Source organism: Triticum aestivum, chromosome 4A (genome assembly GCF_018294505.1).
Source record: "Triticum aestivum cultivar Chinese Spring chromosome 4A, IWGSC CS RefSeq v2.1, whole genome shotgun sequence".
NCBI classification, from domain to species: domain Eukaryota; kingdom Viridiplantae; phylum Streptophyta; class Magnoliopsida; order Poales; family Poaceae; genus Triticum; species Triticum aestivum.
Genome location: NC_057803.1, coordinates 181,863,220 through 181,885,265, shown reverse-complemented (window position 1 = coordinate 181,885,265; position 22,046 = coordinate 181,863,220). Strand labels below are relative to the sequence as shown.

Genomic DNA, 22,046 nt, shown 5'->3' with positions numbered 1-22,046 from the left:
ACCACATCTCTCTTAATACGATGTTTCTGGGTCCTTTGAGCGAAATAACATGTCAGACAGGTAGATTCATCTCATGCAGATAACTAAAACTAGTAGTACCAAAGGCAAAGGAGCCGGCAATAGGCCCCAAACTTAGATCCTCTGAGATAAATAGAAATTCACACCAGCAGCATTCATAGTACAGGAAGTAACAAAATCCACAAAGCGGTCTAGGCACAGTGAAAACAGGACAATAAAGATTGTTGTAAATCCGCACACTACCAAACTTAAGTTCCAGCCTTCCGACGCCCAACCTGCGCCACGAATCCAGCCTTGATAGGAGCAACTGACCTTGACGAACCACACTGATCAAGAAAAATAAATCGATGGGTTAGCGTATGGTTAAAACATGTGGGTACAAGAAAATCCTAAATTGCAGCAGGTTCATCAACCAATGTAGGCAATAAGGTTTGCAACTCATCATCGGTAAGTCTTTAGCTAGAGGCAGCAGGCAAAAAACAGGAGAGCCAAAAGAGCCATGATAATATAATAATGCACAAGCCTCAGATGCAGCAATTATCATCACATACTATTTGTCAAACAATGTAGGCAAGAACTTCACTCATCATCAGCACTACCCCAGAAGTGCAAACTGACATCTGAACTCTAGACCAAACAAAATATACACTGGTTCTCACAAGATTGGTCAAACGATATAGGGAATAAGGTGTGCAGCTCATCATAGGTAGAAAAGCCACAACCCAAGTAACTGAACGTAAATAATAAAAATATATAGAAAAAAACATTGGATTTTTAGTGCATTTTTTCATCCTCTGTCCTTGAGGAAGCTTCTCATAAGATTGATCAAACAATGTAGGCAATAAGGTTTGCGACTCATCATAGGTGGAAAGCCCACAAGACAAGTAACCGAATGTAAATAACAAAAATATAGAGAAAAAATAATCAAAGGATTTTTAGTGCATTTTTTCATCCTCAGACGTTACAGAAGCTTCTCATAAGATTGATCAAACAATGTAGGCAATAAAGTTTGCAACTCATCATAGGTAGGCAGCCAAGGACGACTACTTTAATAAGCAATAAAAAACGCAAATAACACCATGTTTAGCTAAAAAGAATAAACACAAACAGAAGAACTATCGTACTGAAAAACCTCAGATGTTGCAATTATTATCACAAAATATTTCTCAAACAATGCAAGGCTAAATGCCTCTGCAACTAATCATCAGCAAAAATCAAGAGGTGCAAAAACTGTAAACAGATTTTTGATTATACAGCATAAAAGACTAGATTGAAGCTGGGTCTAATAAAAGGCACCGTTCCATCCTCAGAGGTTGCAGAAGTTCTCATAAGATTGATCAAACAATGTAGGCAATACTGTTTGCAACTCATCATAGGCAGAAACAAGAAATCCAGGAACCACTAGTAACTAATAATGTAAATGCGAATAGAACGACAAGTGGGGAGTGTAACAGTCTTACTTGTTCACAACGAAGGAAGAACAACCGATTCTCCTTGGAAAGGATGGTATCTGGGCTCTTGCATCCATTACATATGACATATTCATCTGAAACAAGTGAACATGGCGGCAGCAAAAGTTAGTCCATTGAGCTTACAGGAAATCAAAAGCAGCTGAGAGATTAGAAAATAGAAAATTGGTGTCGGCTCTCCCCATCATCACATGGGAAAACAAGGAGCTACTCTTCCACGTCGAGAAGCTCTGGGTTATGATTGGATGATCATGCCACAAGAAAAATATAAAGCTCATTCACAGCAAGTGACCATCATACTTCTTACGCCATAGCTATGTCTTTCTTACTGGGGCCATGAGAGAAACTTTGAAGGATTAGTTGGCATCATGGTGCCTTTTATTTTCAGATAAAACTGCCAACCTATACATTCAAAGCAGAACATTGATTTTCACTACAGTTGGAATAATTCCCTTGATTCCACAGGGTAAAATGGGCACGCACAACAATAACTAACCTTACAAATCGAAAACAAAAACAACCTAATAATTTTTTAGCAACACAGCTGCAGGCTGAAATATTTAGTTCAACATTATGCTTACACGTAAAAAGCCAGGACTCATAAAGTTAAGCCAAAAAGGAGCAGGAACAAGGTCATGTGATAATAAGGAAACTTACTGATATATCTCCTGAGTATAGCTTCAAAGTTCTTCGGGGCAAATCTTCCTTTGATAACCAACCTTTGTTGCCCATCAAGGGATCCACTTGTTCCCATCTCAGCAAGTAAAAACATCATCACATGTTCAGGTTGCCTATGCATTCTGAAAAGTAGAAATATCACTTCAGTAACAGAAAACAAAGTAACTGTTCATGATAGCCTTACAATTTTCAAATAAAATTTAAAAATATTAAAATAAAACAAAGTAACAGAAAACAAGATCAATTAGAGCAAAAACAAAGAAGAATTACGTTTTGCACAAGTCCATGAAGTTCACAAAAACTGTCTTCTTTGTGCCTTCCCTAAGAACTTGAGGAGGCCGCATAACTGTTCTTCGTCTATCACCAGCAAGATCTGGATTATTCTCACGCAGGATATTGAAGACTCTGCCAAGCAGCTGTAACCAAACAGCCTTGACGATTAGGTTTCACCAAAAAGAATGCAATCAAAATAGAAGGAACAACTGAGCACTATCCAATATGCTAGCCATGCACCGATAGCATATTAGTAATAAAAAATAAACAGCCTGATGATTAGGCTTCACCAAAAAGAATGCAGTCAAAAATAAACAACGAAGAACTACATCAAGAAGCACACAGAAAAAACTTAAGAACGCTTCTCAATATGCACTGTAAAGCAACTGAAATGAAAGGGTCAAATGAATGATTTTTAGTATTAGTTTGTTCACAGAACTCTTGTCTGTCATTTGTCAACATTCAATAAATAGGATAGTGAAATGTTAATTGAACAGACATGGAAGAACAATTACCTCATCATATTTGTAATCTCTATCAGTTCCTTCCCATGGGTACTGGGTTGCTCCACCCAGCACAATCCCCTCTCCTTGTTCATCCTCTCCAACTTGATCATCTGAAGATTACATACATGCTCAGACGCAGCAGCAAATGTAATGAAGATAATTAAAATACTAACAAGCAATATTTACCAAGAGTGTCTTCACCATCTCCAGCCTCAACAAGTGATGGATCAAGTTCCACCTGAAATTTGAACATCGGTGAGTTAGAGCAAATAGCAAGACGGAACTGATAGTCTAAACGGTACTTTCAACCGAGTGATGGAAGCCTGAGGCTTGGGCATTGTAGTGGCTTATTCCATTGGCATCTTATTATGTTTGGCATGCACAAGGAGAAACGTGACAACATAATTTAATGTCATATACAAAATAGAATAGTAGACATCCCACAACTTTCTCAAACAGCATTAAAAATAAGCAAAACACGGCACAGAGCCACAAACTGAGCCAAATGAACTCACAAGTTTCTTCTTTTTCTTTTTCAATCCCACGAAGCTTGCCTCGCCAGACTCAGTGACTAAAAACAATGCAGAAAACTTTCAGCAACAACGGACAGCAGATAATGAGATCATTTTTTTTTTGCATCAATACACGGACCTGACAAGCCCTCCGTCTTCTCTGCCAGCTTATCAACCTCATCAACAGGATCTTGGATGACGACCTTCTTCTTCTTCTTCTTCTTGGTTGGATCAAAAGGTGCAATCTGCAAAACATCATAAACATTATCAACAAGTATGCACAAGACAAGGGAAATACAAGCATGGAATGACAAATATATAAAACATTAACTAGGGAATACAACTATTTGGAACCAAACTAAACATAATAATAAACAGTGAAGTGCGTCTTCTTCCCACCTCTTCATTCAAAAAAAAAATAGTGAAGCAATCCAGTAATTTCAGTACAAGGCAACATTATGGTGATATATAATTTAAAATTTTAGCATTACACTTTTGTTGCCTATGATAATCGTTGGCAGGGATTCATAACAACACCACTATCTCCAACATAAATTGTTTAGCTGGTCTGATACAAAACTCTAGCGCATCTGATACAAAAGCCTACTTACAGGCATACGCAAACATTAAGAGTTCAATTGTCCTATAAAATCACGGACTGCTGTTCAATGCTACACGAGCTTCAAATCCTATGCTTAATTGTTAAAGTCTCGTACGTTAAGCAAATCAGAATACACGGGAGTTAAATAATTTGGTTTTGAATTCCTGCCCGAAGAGCGAACCAGGGCAGCCCCGCATCTGACTGCACATCACACGACAACCATTGGCTTAGCAGCTTAAATCGCTCTTGCAGATTAGACATCTTCAACCAAAGCATACAAATCAAACAGATCGCCCCCGTCGTCTCGGATTCACAAACAAAACAAACAACAAACACGAAATTATATCCGTCCCCTTGCTTTGGCAGCCTATTCACCGTCCAAACCAGAGACGAATCCGCCGAAGCAGACGTGCAGAGCGAGAAGGAGAAGAGAGCGTTTCACCTCGGTGGCCTCCTCCTTCCTCTCCATCATCTGCTCCTCGTCCGCCATGGTGACGCTGGCCTTCTTCACCCCCTCCTCTGCTGGCGGCGCTACGGCTCTAAACCTAGAAAAGAGAACGCAGGAGCCGGATCAGATCGGGTTCGTTGGGGGAGAGACGGATTTTCGGGTGAAAGGGTTTCCAGCTCTTACAGCGAGAGGGAGAGGCGACGGCGGCGGGGCTCCGGGTAGGGTTTCAATCGTCGAGAGCTCTTAACTTTATTTCTCTCTCTCACTTGTTTGCCAGGCGTTTATCTCTCAGACGGGAAACCATGGGCCGTATTTGTAGACTCTCGCCTGACTTGGGGGCAACGAAAAACCTAGATGCGGCCTTGGCCTTTTTTATTAAAGGCCTTTTCTTTTTCAAGAGACAATATGCTTCAAAGAAAAAGAATTAATCGGATTAATACCGCTGTAATTTTAGTGATTCCCAAAAATACCACTACATTTTTTGACCTAAGTATTTTAAAAAAATAGATCTTTATTCATTAAGAATAACCATTACATCGTTTATGAGGATTGGTACCATCTGCTCCTCGAACCATTCATTATTCAAAAATGAAAGAAAATCTAACCAGTTTAGCAAGTTCATAAACGACTTTATTTGCTTCTCTATTGTAGTGCTCAAATTTAGAAATAGAAAAATCACAAGCTAACCAGAAACAATCATTAAAAAATGTCGTTGCTGCTCCCGACGATCGTCCTCCTTCCTTCATGGTGTCGATCGCCTCCGTATTATCGAGTTAATAATAATGCGGTTGCATCCTGTCTTTTGCGTCAGCGATAGGCCGAATTTTAGGGCTATATCTTCAGCCATTAGTACAACCACACGCCAGTCAATTTTACCATTTTTTCAGGGATGAACCTACCTTTGTCGTCTCTTAGGACCGCCCCCATCATACCCCTAAGTAAGTCATGGTCAAAAGAAGAGCAACTTTAAGTTTCACAAACCCCGTCGGGAGACAAGACCATCCCCCTCTCTTCATGGAAACCTTCAACGAGGAGGTAGTAACAAAAATGGTTGTAAGAGCATGTATCGCCATGAAAAATTGTTGTGCGTTTTGAGTTGTCTCATTATGAACTAATTTACACATTTCCCACCACAGATACCAAGCTGATACGGCAATCATTTCGCGCACATTTTGATTGCCCATAATACATAACTCCTAATTTGGCATTGAAAGTAAATATTCCAAAACTGCCTCACTCGCATAATCTACTTCACAAGCTTTGTCAATAATATCACCCATCCCTAGCCTCCTCAATTCTTCTTTTGCCTTGTTGCATAGAAACAACAAAAACTTTGTGTCTTCTGGTCTATACGAGCAGACAGGGCAATTGGGCAAAACTTTCACATGTCTATTAGCTAACTTAACACGACACGGAAGAATGCCATGAAGCGTACTCCAAATAAATATTTTAACCTTTGTTGGGCAAGAGAGTTTCCAAATCCTACCCCAAGTAGGATTAATTGTGGTATGTCACGCCCCATTGGTATGTCGCAACTTGTTTGCATATTGATGATCCCATTCCACGAAGTAAGCAGACCGAACCTAAAACGTACAATTTTTTGTGGAATTCCAAGCTAGAAACCTAGCATATCATGTTGCGAGATAGGGATCGTGATTACTCACTGAACATCAATAGGCCATAGGGTCTGTCTGAGAAGGTCTTCATCCCAAATATTAAGAACGGGGTCAATCAAATCTGCTATCTTATATAGCAACTGACCTCCCTTAGGAGTAACAATTGTACGGTTTGCACAACTTAGAATCCAGGCATCCTCCCAGATATTAATATTTTAGTCATTCCCCATTCGCTAAATGTGACCACATTTCAGGATACTCACACCCGCCATGATACTTTATCAAGTGAAGGAAGAGCCCTTCTTAAAATTAGTGTTCAACGAGTCACTGTTAGGATAGTATTTGACTCCCAAAATGGTAGCACATAGAGAATCCAGATTCTCGATAAGACGCCAAGCCTGTTTAGCGAGCATAGCCAAATCTTCTATATCTAAATAGCTAGCCCCCACTAACTATTTCTCTTAACATGCAAGCATGCCACATCATCCCATAGCATGCATGAGAAAAGGCCCACCTCCACTATCATATGTTTCTCAACATGCAAGCATGTCACTTCATCATTAAACATGCATGAAAAAAGACTCATCTCAACATGCAAACATCCAAGAGAATTTTCATCTACTATGCTATTTAGATTTAATAAAAAAGTTACAATTATATAGTAATCAAACATAATAAATTATATGTAATTTCAGTTTTAACTTTTTATATTATTACTTCAGTTATTCATTATTCATACAACGAATCACATTGAAATATGTTGCAAAATATTCCCGCAACAATGTGCGGGGTATCATCTAGTTGAAATAGTGGATCTCCCGAAAGCCCATTCCTCCTTGATTCTTGGGTGCACACAATATCCACCAAGCCATCCAATGCATCCTCCTCGGGTTGTCCTCATCTCCCCACCAGAAATGCGCCATCGCGTCAATAATTTCTTTGCAAAAAATAGGAATTTTAAAGGCCGAAATTGCGTAGGTGGGTATGGCTTGAACAACCGCTTTAAGCAAAATCTCCTTTCCTCCAGCCAATAGAAGTCTTTCCTTCCAACCACTGATTCTCTTAACGATAGGATCAATTAAGCACTGGAAAGAATATGTTTTATCTAAACCCACATTTTTGACGGTCCTAATTTTTTGTCATTTAGAGCATCAGTTGTAATATTAAGAATTGTACATATTTGTTCTCTAGTCCACACTTGTCTTAGGACTAAAAAAGATGTTGGATTTATCAACACTAATCATCTGCCCTCGAGGCTGCGCAATTCGAATCTAGAACTGATTTCAGCGCTTCTGCACTTTGCAAATTTGCTTTCATAAGGATTAAAGAATCATCAACAAATAGAAGGTTCGTAAGAGGTGGAGCATCTCTGCATATCTTTACTCCTGAAATATTTTCATTTTCTTCCGCATGCGTTAATAGGGCACTGAGACCCTTCATGCATAACAATAAAAGGTAAGGAGTTAGCGGGTCTCCCTGCCTCAAACCCCTAGTAGGTTTAAAACTTTCACTTTCCTCTGCATTACACTGAATTCGGTATTCAACAGAGGAAACACGCTTCATAATAAAATTTACCCACACCTCACGGGATCCAAGTTTGAGCATAATCTCCTTGAGAAAAGGTCATTCAACCCGATCATAAGCTTTATGCATATCCAGTTTAATTGCGCACAAACTTCTCTGCCTGCTCTCGTTTTCTTAATGGTGTGAAAGCATGCATATGCCACCAATACATTATCTGTAATCAATCTTCCACGCATGAAAGCACTCTAAGTTGGACTAATAATTGCTAGGAAATGTAGTAGAAAACAAAAAAAATCACGCCTACGCACACCTAATATCAATATGAAGATGCATAACAGGTTGGGATCATGATCGTTACCATAACCGAGTTGCAGCGAAAGAAGAACATGTCGGTGTAGATCATACTTGGAGTCCATTGAATCGTCGATGGACGATCCCGCGAACCGCCTAAGAACGGTCCCTCGAACTAAAGACCGAAAGCACGGCCTCTCTGCTTGGTTGCAAGTGTGCAACCTTCACGATCCAGCAGTGCTTCACCATCCAGAGCCAATCGTCGCCGGAGAATTAGAGGGAGGAGATTAGAACCACACGAGGCTTCCAATTATGAGGACAATAGGATTAGCCTAGCTCTAATTAGTCAACTAGAACTAGAACCAGAAGAACAAGGGGAGACTCCAAAACTTGTGTCTATAAAGAGCAAAACCCCTCAAATATATATAGGTTGGAGGAAGAAGGAGAGGGGCGCCACAAGGGAGGAAAAGCCCTCCCTTTGGACGGCCTAGGAGGGGACCCCCCCTCCAATTCGGCCTCCCCTCCCTTCCCCAAGTGGAAAGGAGGGTGCCACCTCCACTTGGGCCCAAGTGGCCCAAGTAGAGTTCCATCACTTGGCCTTTTAAGACCCGTTGATATTAAATAAATTATGAAAGTCTTATAATGAATATTATACCCTTTTATATATAATTTAACATCCCCATAAATAGTTTCCACCTATATATAATTATCGGTAATATTCGGTATTACCCAACATTCACTAAAAACCTTCCGGTGACCCCGAAACGTTTCGGATCCTCTCGGAACTATTCTGAATATTAATGAAATAATTCCACAAATATATTCTCATCACTCCTATCCTACTAAAACTCAACAAATTGAGATTGTCTTAAGCTCGTGACCCCGTAGGTTCGGTAGTTCAGACATGAACGAAACTGTTTGTTCAATGACCGACAGCGGGACCGTGGATGTCCATATCGATACCTATGAGCACAAGAATGATATTCGAGTGAAGCTATGGTTATCATGTGATGTTCCTTTTGCTTCGTGATACCTCACAAAACCCGGGATGCGTCGGTATCCTCTTGAGTCATCACTATGCTCAATATACCAAAAATCCTCGTTACCGATTTTTTTCTTCTTTCTCGTTATTGTGTTCCGGCATCCCCGTGGCGTAGTCACCTATGTCTGGATGAACGATGATGGATGTCGTCGCACCGAGAGGGCCGTAAGAATATATCTCCATCGCCGGAGGAGCAAATCCCACTCTTGAGCTATCCGACCACTTGTCAAACTTTCTGATGAGCCTGTAAGTTGTCGTCATGATCACCGTGTTACAGGTGACGTTTAAGTAACCCGAAAGTCCACCGTACGATAAGAAGTGACCATGATACACTATCCTCACACTCATATTCAAATTAATAGGAGTGCAACTCGACAAGATTGCAAAATCTTCATGATCAGGTCAAAGAAAAGAAATGCTAGAAGTGATTCTAGAATTTCCTACCAGACTGATACGAAAGACTCTACATGGGATATATAGAATTTAGTCAAACTTGCAGCTAAACCATATAGGTCGGGAAAATTCGTGCAGGCCTTCATGATATGTAGATGAAATATTGTTGAAACAAATAATGAACCTATAATGCACAAAGAAGCGTTGATGAGACCTGACTCCGGAATTGGCTACACGCCAAAATAATAAGAGATAGTATCCATACACATAAATCAAGTTTAGAAATTGATGGAGCCCTAAAAGACTTAAAGCCTAAAATGTACTAATGGATCTATAGACTGACAAAGATAAAAGATTTTATAATAATTGACTTGTTACAAATAAGTTGACTATGACGAGATTGTCTCATAATAAAGTACTTAAAGTCAGTTCAGGTTAAACTAGCAAACACTAAATATTTTAATTATGAAATATAATAGATGGATGTCAAAATGATTCCCATGAGATGGAAATAGAACCAAGATTGTATATTTGATATGGTCCAAGGTAATTTTGTTGATCTAGAGGATGCTAGTAAGTATGCAAACTTCAAGAGATCCTATAATGATCTGAAGGAAGTATAGTGGAGTTGGAATCTTTGTTTTGATGAATTGATCAAATAATATGATTTCATCGATAGAAGCAAAGATACTTGTATTTACAAGAAATTAAGTGGGAGCATAATATTTATAAACATTGCGTGTGCATGACACATTGCTGATTGAAAGTTATATAAATTTCTTGACATGGTTTAAGATTTTATTGAAACTAGTTTTCTAGTAAAGTACTTAAACATAGTGGAAATTCTTAGTGCGATGGGGTTTGGCACAAGATGGATAGACTCGGTGTGCGGCCTTCTGGGAAGCTCCTCCACGAGGATCTTGGTGAACGGGCTGCCGGGTCGGCCCATATACAACTGCTGTGGATTACGCCAGGGAGGCCCACTATCCCTGATGTTGTTCATCCTAGTCATGGAACCTTTGCACAAAATGGTGGAGCTCACCTCGTCTAGGGGAATTTGGCGCCGCTTGCGAGGACCGGACTCAGGCATCGCATATCTATGTTCGTGGACCACGTCATGTTGTTTATCAAGCCCAATGATCTGGATCTTCACGCCACTTCCTTCATGCTGGACCTCTTCGGCCACGCGTCAAGGCTATGAGTCAATCTATCAAAGAGTGAGGCACTGCCAATCAAGTGCGACGAGCATACCATGCAGCGGGTGGTGGCCATGCTTGGATGTCCGACCGGTTCATACCCGTGCAAGTATCTCGGCTTACCCCTCACGATCAGGAAACAGATGGCAGCCCAGCTTATGAGCATCATGGACTGCCTTGCAAAGAGACTACCAAAATGGAGAGCGGCCAGCATGCCAAGAAGTGGCCGACTACTGCTTGTCAAATCTATACTCTGTGCTATCCCGATCCACGCGATGATGGCCCTCAACATTCCGCAGAAGGTGATCTTGACCATGACCAAAATCTGCAGAGGCTTCTGATGGGGAACGTAGTAATTTCAAAAAAATTCTACGCACACGCAAGATCATGGTGATGCATAGCAACGAGAGGGCAGAGTGTCATCTACGTACCCTCGTAGACCGAAAGCGGAAGCATTAGCACAACGCGGTTGATGTAGTCGTACGTCTTCACAGCCCGACCGATCAAGCACCGAAACTACGGCACCTCCGAGTTCTAGCACATGTTCAGCTCGATGACGATCCCCGGACTCCGATCCAACAAAGTGTCGGGGAAGAGTTCCGTTAGCACGACGGCGTGGTGACGATCTTGATGTTCTACCATCGCAGGGCTTCGCCTAAGCACCGCTACAATATTATCGAGGATTATGGTGGAGGGGGGCACCGCACACGGCTAAGAGAACGATCACGAAGATCAACTTGTTGTGTCTTTGGGGTGCCCCCCTGCACCCGTATATAAAGGAGCAAGGGAGGAGGAGGCCGGCCCTAGGAGGGGGCGCGCCAAGTGTGGAGTCCTACTAGGACTCCCTAGTCCTGGTAGGATTCCACCTCCCATATGTAATAGGAAAAGAGGAAGGGAAAAGGAGAAGGAAGGAAGGGGGCGCCCCCCTTCCCTAGTCCAATTCGGACCAGACCAAGGGGAGTGGTGCGGCCACCCTTGAGGCCCTTTTCCTTCTTTCCTGTATGGCCCAATAAGGCCCAATACGTATTCCCGTAACTCTCCGGTACTCCGAAAAATACCCGAATCACTCGGAACCTTTCCGATGTCCGAATATAGTCGTCCAATATATCGATCTTTACGTCTCGACCATTTCGAGACTCCTCGTCATGTCCCCGATCTCATCCGGGACTCCGAACTCCTTTGGTATATCAAAACTCATAAACTCATAATATAACTGTCATCGAAACCTTAAGCGTGCGGATCCTACGGGTTCGAGAACAATGTAGACATGACCGAGACACGTCTTCGGTCAATAACCAATAGCGGAACCTGGATGCTCATATTGGCTCCCACATATTCTACGAAGATCTTTATCGGTCGGACCGCATAACAACATACGTTGTTCCCTTTGTCATAGGTATGTTACTTGCCCGAGATTCGATCGTCGGTATCTCAATACCTAGTTCAATCTCGTTACCGGCAAGTCTCTTTAGTCGTTTCGTAATACATCATCCTGCAACTAACTCATTAGTTGCAATGCTTGCAAGGCTTAAGTGATGTGCATTACCGAGAGGGCCCAGAGATACCTCTCCGACAATCGGAGTGACAAATCCTAATCTCGAAATACGCCAACCCAACAAGTACCTTCGGAGACACCTGTAGAGCACCTTTATAATCACCCAGTTACATTGTGACGTTTGGTGGCACACAAAGTGTTCCTCCGATAAACAGGAGTTGCATAATCTCATAGTCATAGGAACATGTATAAGTCATGAAGAAAACAATAGCAACAAACTAAATGATCAAGTGCTATGCTGACGGAATGGGTCAAGTCAATCACATCATTCTCCTAATGATGTGATCCCGTTAATCAAATGACAACTCATGTCTATGGTTAGGAAACATAACCATCTTTGATCAACGAGCTAGTCAAGTAGAGGCATACTAGTGACAATCTGTTTGTCTATGTATTCACACATGTATTATGTTTCCAGTTAATACAATTCTAGCATGAATAATAAACATTTATCATGATATAAGGAAATAAATAATAGCTTTATTATTGCCTCTAGGGCATATTTCCTTCAGTCTCCCACTTGCACTAGAGTCAATAATCTAGTTCACATCGCCATGTGATTTAACATCAATAGTTCACATCACCATGTGATTAACACCCATAGTTCACATCGACATGTGACCAACACCCAAAGGGTTTACTAGAGTCAATAATCTAGTTCACATCGCTATGTGATTAACACCCAAAGAGTACTGAGGTGTGATCATGTTTTGCTTGTGAGAGAAGTTTAGTCAACGGGTCTGCCACATTCAGATCCGTAAGTATTTTGCAAATTTCTATGTCAACAATGCTCTGCATGGAGCTATTCTAGCTAATTGCTCCCACTTTCAATATGTATCCAGATTGAGACTTAGAGTCATCTGGATCAGTGTCAAAACTTGCATCGACGTAACCCTTTACGACGAACCTTTTGTCACCTCCATAATCGAGAAACATATCCTTATTCCACTAAGGATAATTTTGACCAATGTCCAGTGATCTACTCCTAGATCACTATTGTACTCCCTTGCCAAACTCAGGGCAGGGTATACAATAGGTCTGGTACACAACATGGCATACTTTACAGAACCTATGGCTAAGGCATAGGGAATGACTTTCATTCTCTCTCTATCTTCTATCGTGGTCGGGTTTTGAGTCTTACTCAACTTCACACCTTGTAACACAGGCAAGAACTTCTTCTTTGACTGTCCCATTTTGAACTACTTCAAAATCTTGTCAAGGTATGTACTCATTGAAAAACTTATCAAGCATCTTGATCTATCTCTATAGATCTTGATGCTCAATATGTAAGCAGCTTCACCGAGGTCTTTCTTTGAAAAACTCCTTTCAAATATTCCTTTATGCTTTGCAGAATAATTCTACATTATCTCCAATCAATAATATGTCTTTCACATATACTTATCAGAAATGTTGTAGTGCTCTCACTCACTTTCTTGTAAATACAGACTTCACCGCAAGTTTGTATAAAACTATATGCTTTGATCAACTTATCAAAGCGTATATTCCAACTCCGAGATGCTTGCACCAGTCCATAGATGGATCGCTGAAGCTTGCATATTTTGTTAGCACCTTTAGGATTGACAAAACTTTCTTGTTGCATCATATACAACTCTTCTTTAATAAATCCATTAAGGAATGTAGTTTTGTTTATCCATTTGCCAGATTTCATAAAATGTGGCAATTGCTAACATGATTCGGACAGACTTAAGCATAGATACGAGCGAGAAACTCTCATCGTAGTCAACACCTTGAACTTGTCGAAAACCTTTTGCGACAATTCTAGCTTTGTAGATAGTAACACTACTATCAGCGTCCGTCTTCCTCTTGAAGATCCATTTAATCTCAATGGCTCGCCGATCAATGAGCAAGTCAATCAAAGTCCATACTTTGTTCTCATACATGGATCTCATCTCAGATTTCATGGCCTCAAGCCATTTCGCGGAATATGGGCTCATCATCGCTTCCTCATAGTTCGTAGGCTCATCATGGTCAAGTAACATGACCTCCAGAACATGATTACCATACCACTCTGGTGCGGATCTCACTCTGGTTTACCTACGAGGTTCGGTAGCAACTTGATTTGAAGTTACATGATCATCATCATTAGCTTCCTCACTAATTGGTGTAGTAGTCACATGAACATATTTCTGTGATAAACTACTTTCCAACAAGGGAGCAGGTACAGTTACCTCATCAAGTTCTACTTTCCTCCCACTCACTTCTTTCGATAGAAACTCCTTCTCTAGAAAGGATCCATTCTCAGCAATGAATAACTTGCCTTCGGATCTGTGATAGAAGGTGTACCCAACATTTTCTTTGGGGTATCCTATGAAGATTTACTTCTCCGATTTGGGTTCGAGCTTATCATGTTGAAACTTTTTCACATAAGCATTGCAGTCCCAAACTTTAAGAAACGATAGCTTAGGTTTCTCGCCAAACCACAGTTCATACGGTGTCGTCTCAACGGATTTAGATGGTGCCCTTTTGATGCGGAGCATCCTATGGGCACCACCATGTCAAGAGTCCATTTGGCAAGTGACACGTGCGACATCTACTTCACATACACAAAGGTGAATCATCTCCTTTACACGTGCTCACTTGACCCCTTCGAGGATGGTATACTACTTGACACTTCTCCCGTGTGCATGCATAGGTATTGTCGGAACGCTGCGGAGGAACACCTACACCATCCGCGAGGGAAGCGTGGAAACGAAGATGCAAGAAGAAGAGCTGTCGAAGAAGCTCCATCCACTGGACGACCGGTCGGGTCCGGACGTCCGGCGCCTGAAGATCCACCGGACGACCAGTCCAGACCGGACGACCAGTGTCCCAACACCCGAGCCAAACGAGCGGACGTTCGACGCCACCGGACAACCGGCGACCGGACGACCGGCGACCGGACGACCGGTCCAGACCGGAAATCCGCTACACCAGCATCCGAGCCAGAACAAGCGGACAACCGGCCCCTACTGGACGTCCGGCCGCCCACGAGCCACCGGACGACCGGTCCCCAACGGACGTCCGGTACCTGGCTGTGTCCAGCTGCAGGCTGAGGCCCATGTACCCCTTCACTTCACCCCCATTTGCACTAAGACTATAAATAGACCTCTCCCTCCTCCTAGTTAGGGTTAGCGTTGTGATAGCTCATTTGAGAGATAGAGCTACGCTCATCCATATCGGATCTACTCCTTGAGAGAGACCGCGGCCCCTCTTCGGAGAAGATCCACCTTGGATTCAAGACCTCCTTGCGGAGAAGATCCCCTTGTGGATTCAAGACCTCCTCACGGAGAAGAACTGGTTACCTCTTGTATCGTCCGTTGTTGACTTTGGATCTTGTATCTCTCTTTGTGTTTCGAGGATCTAGCACATGTGTGATCATACTTGTTGGTTTGAGTGTTCTCTTGTGTTCCCCTCGCGATTTTCCCCTTGTTTCCCTCCTCGTGTTCTTCGCGTTCTTCGCGGGATCCGCTCCTTTCGTGAAAGATCGGGCCACTAGGGTTCTACCCTACATCATCTTGGATCAGAGCAAGCTTGTCTCTTGATAACATCATCTTGGTATCATGAGTCAGGTTGATCACGATTTCGGAGCCTCCCCCACCGTTTTCTAGCCTTCGTTTGCTTGATTTCGTCCTAAATTCGAAAATCCCCACCAAAAATAGCCCCATTTTTTTGTGATTTGTTGGTTTGATGATATTTTGTTGATTTTGATCCATGGACTTGCTTGGTTTCGAGTGGATCTAGCATTTTCCCAAGTTTTCCCACTTTCCATCCACGAAATATCATCAATTTTGACCTCAAAACCCCCAATTTCCGCCCAAAATCGCATCCCGAAACTCGCATCTCGCGTTGACCCAGACCCACCGGACGACCGTCACTTTACCGGACGTCCGGAGCCGCAGGAACCACCGGACATCCGACCTTACCGGACGACCGGAACCCCCTAACCCGAGAAGAATCAGCGGATTTCCGACCCGACCGGACGTCCGGCGACCGGACATCCATCCATTTCCGGACGTCCGCTACGTGTAAAAACTGACTTGAGCGCTGCTATGCACACGATGATATACGGACGACGTGTGAACGATAGCATATATCAGTCCGTCTATGCGTATCAGTAGAGTTCAGTCGACGGCTGGATCGGGCATCGTCCCGCTGTCGTGCAGGCAGTGTCGTGCACACAACAGTTTCGAACTGACTTCGGCTGATTTTTGTTTCGCCCATAACTAATTCATCCGAACTCCGATTTTGACGTTCTTTAGCTCGTTTTGAAGCTCTTGACATCCTCCTCCCCACAAAAATACCACCAACATCATTTCACTCCATCAAATTTTCTGAAATTTGGCAAGTTTGCCTAGGCCCTCCACCATATCATCCGCTACACCACCTCCGACTTCCGCAACCTAACCCATTTTGATCCCCAACGCATATGTGGTTGCTTGAGGAGTGACTTGAGTCTCCTAAGGCGTCTAGGATACTTAGGGACGGTTGCTTCTTCATCAACCAGCACCACCACCTCCGCATAGGCTTGACCACTATACACTTCCGCCACCCCAACTTAATCCAATTTTGTTTGTGTTGTGAGTTGTGTCTCCTAAGGTGTTTCAACTACTTAGGGACCGTGCTTCCAACTCCGACACCGTGTATAGTACACCACCTTACCCTTCATTTCCGCATTGCCTACTCGCAAAACCCATCATTGCATTTCCGCAACCACCACCACATCCCGCTACCACCATTTGACATTTGAGATTTTGAGTTCGTGGTTTTTCCGTTTCCTAAGGTGTTTCGGCTACTTAGGGACGAGTCTCCATCATCTTGGTATCTCCATCAAGATCACCGCCACTCATCATCGCCAAGGATGGTAACCTCCATATCATCTTGGTATCGTGGTACCCCTCCATTGTTCATTCCCGTTGCAATTGCATTGTTAACCCCTAGCCCATTTTGCGTTACTTGCCTATCGAGACTAGCCATTTGAGTATTGCCGGCAATGTTACGTGTGCACATTAGTGATCTACACCATACATTGCATGCATACCATATCATATTGGTATCATCATATCATCCTTGTGCCTCAAGTTTGTTCCCGCATATACACAATTGCTATCTTGGTTTGTGCATTCCGCAAAGTGGATATAAAAAAAGAATAAGCTTTTAAGCAAAAGAGAAAGAGCAAAGAAGGTTGTAAGCAATAGCCATAGCATCCACCACATTGCATAAGATTGTCATATCCGATCATCTTGGATCAAACACCGGGAACCATACATACATAGCATACTTGGGATAGAAAGTTTATCCATTTTGCATCTTATAGGTTGTGCACAAGTGTCGTATCCGCCTAGTGAGCAATCGTGCTAGCGTCTCTCTTGAGTTGTGCAACACGAGCGTTTTTCGTGGATTCCACATTTTGTGCTCATCCTTGGTTGCACGACCCCATTTATCTATCCGTGTGTGTGTTTCCGTGTGCCACATATTGCTATTGGTCTACTTGTTACACTTGCGAATTTGTGAATCTCTTTCAACATTATTGACTCTTGCTAACATTTTGCATTAAATTTTTGTGCCACTATCCTCACCGAGCTCCACCATAAGCCTTACTTGTGTAGGTGTGAGAAACCGACAAGAATTGGTACCAATTGTGCTATTTCCTTGTCCACATTGGAGTGATCATTGATCCACTTTCAACTTCGGTCAAGGTACATTTGGTATTCGTTCTTCTCTTTCTCCACTCATATTGGCTCGAATCTTGTGATGGATAGGCAAGGCATTTCATCTCCGGTCTTCCACAACAACGACGGCGTGTACAACTACATCAACAACAAGCTTTCCGCACAAAAGGAGGAGCAAGATGCAAGGATGGAGGAGATTCGGACCTTGTTGATCAACCGTTCTTCCCCTTCATCATCCTCAAGGCGGCGACGTTCAAGTCACAAGTCTTCGGAGCGCAAAAATGATGCAAGCGCAAGTCGTCCTCGTCCACATCTCCATGGCGACCACCATCACGTTTGTGATCCACCTCGTCATGAAGGGCAAGTCACCTCCAAGCAACATGTGCACGACGACGACGAACGACATCTACATCGAGCTCAAGCACGACAACGACAACATCATCATGAAGATGCTCGAGATGCGCCTACCTACAAGTCGCAACAAGCCCTACTTCACGCCAAGTCCAAACTTCATGACCACAAGAGAAGACCGCGAGACAAGCACCACCAAGACGGAGCTACGGCTACACCAACCACTTTGGCATCTTCGCCAAGCGACTTCAAGGCATCTTCGCCTTCGGATATATGGCATCTTCGCCAACAAGCACCTCAAGACTACGCTCAAGAGAAGCTCCCCAAGCTCAAGTCCGCGACTTCCACGAGCTACTACGACCTCGACATCGACCACACGATTCCTTTTTATGGGACTCAAGAACCCGAGGAGTATCTCGAGTGGGAGCGTTTGATGGACGACTACCTCGAGCTACATCAAGTCCCTCCCGAAGATCACGTGAAGTGCGCCACAAGGAACTTCCACGACTACGCGTCCACATGGTGGCGTCACACACCTTCGGAGAGCTACGCCATGAGTTGGCCCAAGACGAAGAGAGCTTTGCGGCGAGAGTTTGTGCCTCCAACCTACACGGAACAACTTCAACGCTAATTGGAGAAAACCATCCAAGGATCCAAGTCCATCAACGAGTACTTCAAGGAGATGAAGATTGCCTTGCGACGAGCCGGCGTGGACGACCCCATTTTGATGAAGTTCCACTTCATGATGGGATTGCACAACGACATCTACAAGACGATCTTCCTCGAGAACTACAAGTCCCTCGACAACAACTACATTGGTGCTCTCAAGGCGAAACAAGAACTCATGAAGGCCAAGGCTTCTCGACCCCAAGCTCACTTCGCAACGACCAAGCTCCATGAGAACGAGCATGAGGATAGTACCACCAAGATGTCCAAGCCCGACGAGCTCCAAGACGATGCTCCCAAGGTCGACTTCACCGACATTTCTCTTTGTGGCATTGATGATGCCGAGTCCTCCATGACTCTTTTTCAAGATGGTGCGGCGACGAGTACGACTGCGGAGACCCTCAAGGACCAAGCTTTGGAGGCGAGCGACAAGGTGGCGAGCAAGGATGATGCTTCCATCTTAGAGGCGAGAGTGATGATGTGCCATCTTCGGCCTTCATACACGGTGACGACAACGAGATGGTTGAGCATGGGATTTTCCCTTCGACCACGGCGATGTATGATGACTTGAGTGACTTGTGCCACCATATTGAGAGTGAGAGTGACTTCACCACTAGCCCCATAGATGTGTTACCCCAATTCCCATGTGAGGAGAGGCACAACCCCCACCACTTGAGTGAGATGAGTGACTCCACCATACGTGAGATTGAGTGCACCTATTTTGTGGGAGTGAGTGAACCACCACATAGAGAGAGTGAGATAGTTGATAGGTCATGTGAGGCCACTTTTAACACTAACGACTTGACCTCTACCTCTATTGTGTCTTCTCATTTGGTGCTAGGTCCCTTATATGATGACGCGCCGATTCTCGACGACTTCGCCCTACCTTTGGACAAGACGATGGCCATGGTGGAATATGATGCACCCCCACATGGTTCCATCACAATGATGATCTTGACCACCATTCGGTCTTACCCACCTCACCTACACCACGTGAGTGGAATGACAAAGGTAACATAGGTGAAGGTGATGCTCTTGTCCCACTAGTGGACTATCATGACATTGATTGCTTGCATGATGTTGATCAACCTATTTCCATGCTTCATGCTAGTGTGACTTCCCCATGCGATGATTTACCCATTTATGATGAGTATGATGATTGCCATGTGGAATCTATTAGTTGTGATGCCAGGTTACAAATTTCTTGTGCTAATTCTCTCGGTCACATCATGTTTGCCAATCCGCTTGACTTGTCATATGCTATGCATGGGATCGACCACATGTCATATTTGCAATATCTTCATAGTGACTATGCATATGCCATTAAGATTAACCCAATTTGCACTTATGGCATAGATGACAAGCCTATGGTTATTGGCATTTGTTTCTCTTGTGATGGTATTGACATGCTATCTTTGCATCATTTATCTCATATGCCATGCCATGACCACCTAGCTTAGGATATGCATTGTTTTGGATGTTGTCCATTTTCTCCATATGATGTTTCCAACATTGCTCATGAGGAGACCCCCATAGTTTCCTCATACATTTTTGGAGATTTTGATCACTCCCATCCATTGCATGATCCCAATACTTATGTGCACAATATGCTTCCCATGAATAAACATGCTATTGATGTGCCATATACTTGTATGCTCAATTTGCATCCCCATCATGTTATACACAATAACTATTCTTTCATGATGGATGACATGTTCTTATACCATGCATCAAATTTCTTTGACCGATGCTTATCTTGTGCTAACTCACACGTGCACATACACATCATGATGGATGATGTGTAAATTTACCACGCGCACAATTTCTTTGGTTTGTGTCTCTTTTGTGTAGGTACCCATGAATTCTTGTCAACCTCGCAATCCCATGAGTTGACAAAACGAGCTCTAGAGAGCAATGATGACTTGGGATCCCATGGATTGCATTTCCCGCCGCTCTCTTCACGCGAAGTCTTCGTGCATTTATTCTACATGTCCCTCACATGGTTATGGATTATTGTCCATTACATATTCTATGCCCATCTTGCCATGTTCACTTTGCATGATATGCTCATTCCCATGACTTTGCCATGCATTTGTGACCCATGCTTTGCATTACACAAGATGATTGATTCTCATACTTGTATGTGTATTTGCAAGCTTGGTGGAGATATCACTTGTTCATTGCCATATTTGCTTTGTGCCCCATGCCTATGATTATACTATGATCTTGCTTTGTGTTTGTGCTTGCGATATGTCATGTGCATTGTCTATGTCTATTATTTGCTCACATGACATGATTGCCATGATTTCCTCTAGTATGTTGCATCTTCGCACTACTAGCTTGCACGACTCGATTACTATGCTTGACTTGATTGCCTCACACATGATGAACAATTGCTCTTTCTATTGTGTTGAGTGCCACATGATATTCACTACACCCAATTCACATTATGCTTGGATTGTCTTGCACTTGACACATGGTTTAGACACTTCATTTTATTTGGTGTTGTGAATGATTCCTATGCCTACCATAGACCTTTCATTGAGCAATTTGTGAATGCTTGCTATGAACTTGAGGTAGATGCTTCTTCACTTGTCCAACATATTTGCATCAATACCTCACATTTACATGCTTGTCCTCATGATATCCTTGATTATGCTCAATTTATGTGCTTACATGCCATGTCACAATCCTTTGTCACACCATATGCTGTGCTTGATGACAACACTTGTTGGGTGAATCACCTCTCGAATGCTTGGTTTTGCACTAATGCTAACCGCATTTGTTTTTCCAAGTGTTTGTTCTCCTTGCTCCTTTTGAAGGAATCATGAGACGGTGCAACATTGGAGAGTGCCCATTTCGAGCTTCAAGATCACGAGAACTTGGTGATCGACCACTCCTACACGGTGACACCATCTCTTTCCCATGGTGATTTGGATTTCGATCTGAGGTCGGATCTTTCCCAAGGGAGGGGAGATGATGCGGAGCATCCTACGGGCACCACCATGTCAAGAGTCCATTTGGCAAGTGACACGTGCGACATCTACTTCACATACACAAAGGTGAATCATCTCCTTTACACGTGCTCACTTGACCCCTTCGAGGATGGTATACTACTTGACACTTCTCCCGTGTGCATGCATAGGTATTGTCGGAACGCTGCGGACGACGTGGAGGAGTGAAAGCGCCAAGGAACACCTACACCATCCGCGAGGGAAGCGTGGAAACGAAGACGCAA

At 43.1% G+C, this 22,046-nt stretch overlaps 1 protein-coding gene, 4 non-coding genes and 2 pseudogenes across 5 annotated transcripts; all 7 read right to left on the bottom strand.

Annotated features, from left to right (window-relative positions):
- Positions 1 to 100: 100 nt before the first annotated feature.
- Positions 101 to 4,826, bottom strand: LOC123085783 (eukaryotic translation initiation factor 2 subunit beta-like). The gene is made up of 10 exons (XM_044507491.1): positions 4,689 to 4,826; positions 4,500 to 4,602; positions 3,596 to 3,701; positions 3,460 to 3,515; positions 3,131 to 3,182; positions 2,954 to 3,054; positions 2,436 to 2,581; positions 2,145 to 2,287; positions 1,479 to 1,564; positions 101 to 344 (listed from the first exon to the last, which is right to left on the bottom strand). Exons 2-10 carry the CDS (start codon positions 4,545 to 4,547, stop codon positions 267 to 269), a joined length of 816 nt encoding a protein of 271 aa, XP_044363426.1. The 5' UTR covers positions 4,548 to 4,602; positions 4,689 to 4,826; the 3' UTR covers positions 101 to 266.
- On the bottom strand, positions 402 to 471 carry LOC123088889 (uncharacterized; annotated as a pseudogene).
- On the bottom strand, positions 536 to 615 carry LOC123088888 (small nucleolar RNA SNORD34). Its single transcript, XR_006442150.1, has one exon. It is a non-coding gene; the product is annotated as a small nucleolar RNA SNORD34 (small nucleolar RNA).
- LOC123088887 (small nucleolar RNA SNORD34) lies at positions 805 to 888 on the bottom strand. The gene has a single exon (XR_006442149.1). It is a non-coding gene; the product is annotated as a small nucleolar RNA SNORD34 (small nucleolar RNA).
- LOC123088886 (small nucleolar RNA SNORD34) lies at positions 967 to 1,048 on the bottom strand. Its single transcript, XR_006442148.1, has one exon. It is a non-coding gene; the product is annotated as a small nucleolar RNA SNORD34 (small nucleolar RNA).
- Positions 1,145 to 1,231, bottom strand: LOC123088890 (uncharacterized; annotated as a pseudogene).
- On the bottom strand, positions 1,318 to 1,399 carry LOC123088885 (small nucleolar RNA SNORD34). Its single transcript, XR_006442147.1, has one exon. It is a non-coding gene; the product is annotated as a small nucleolar RNA SNORD34 (small nucleolar RNA).
- Positions 4,827 to 22,046: the final 17,220 nt, after the last annotated feature.

Excerpts from the sequence above, each read along its gene's own strand:
- LOC123085783 (XM_044507491.1), bottom strand. The coding sequence starts at position 4,547 with ATGGCGGACGAGGAGCAGATGATGGAGAGGAAGGAGGAGGCCACCGAG. Across the intron at positions 2,582-2,953 it reads GAGATTACAAATATGATGAG|CTGCTTGGCAGAGTCTTCAA; the intron begins GTAATTGTTCTT and ends GTTTGGTTACAG. Across the intron at positions 2,288-2,435 it reads TTCATGGACTTGTGCAAAAC|AATGCATAGGCAACCTGAAC; the intron begins GTAATTCTTCTT and ends TCTACTTTTCAG.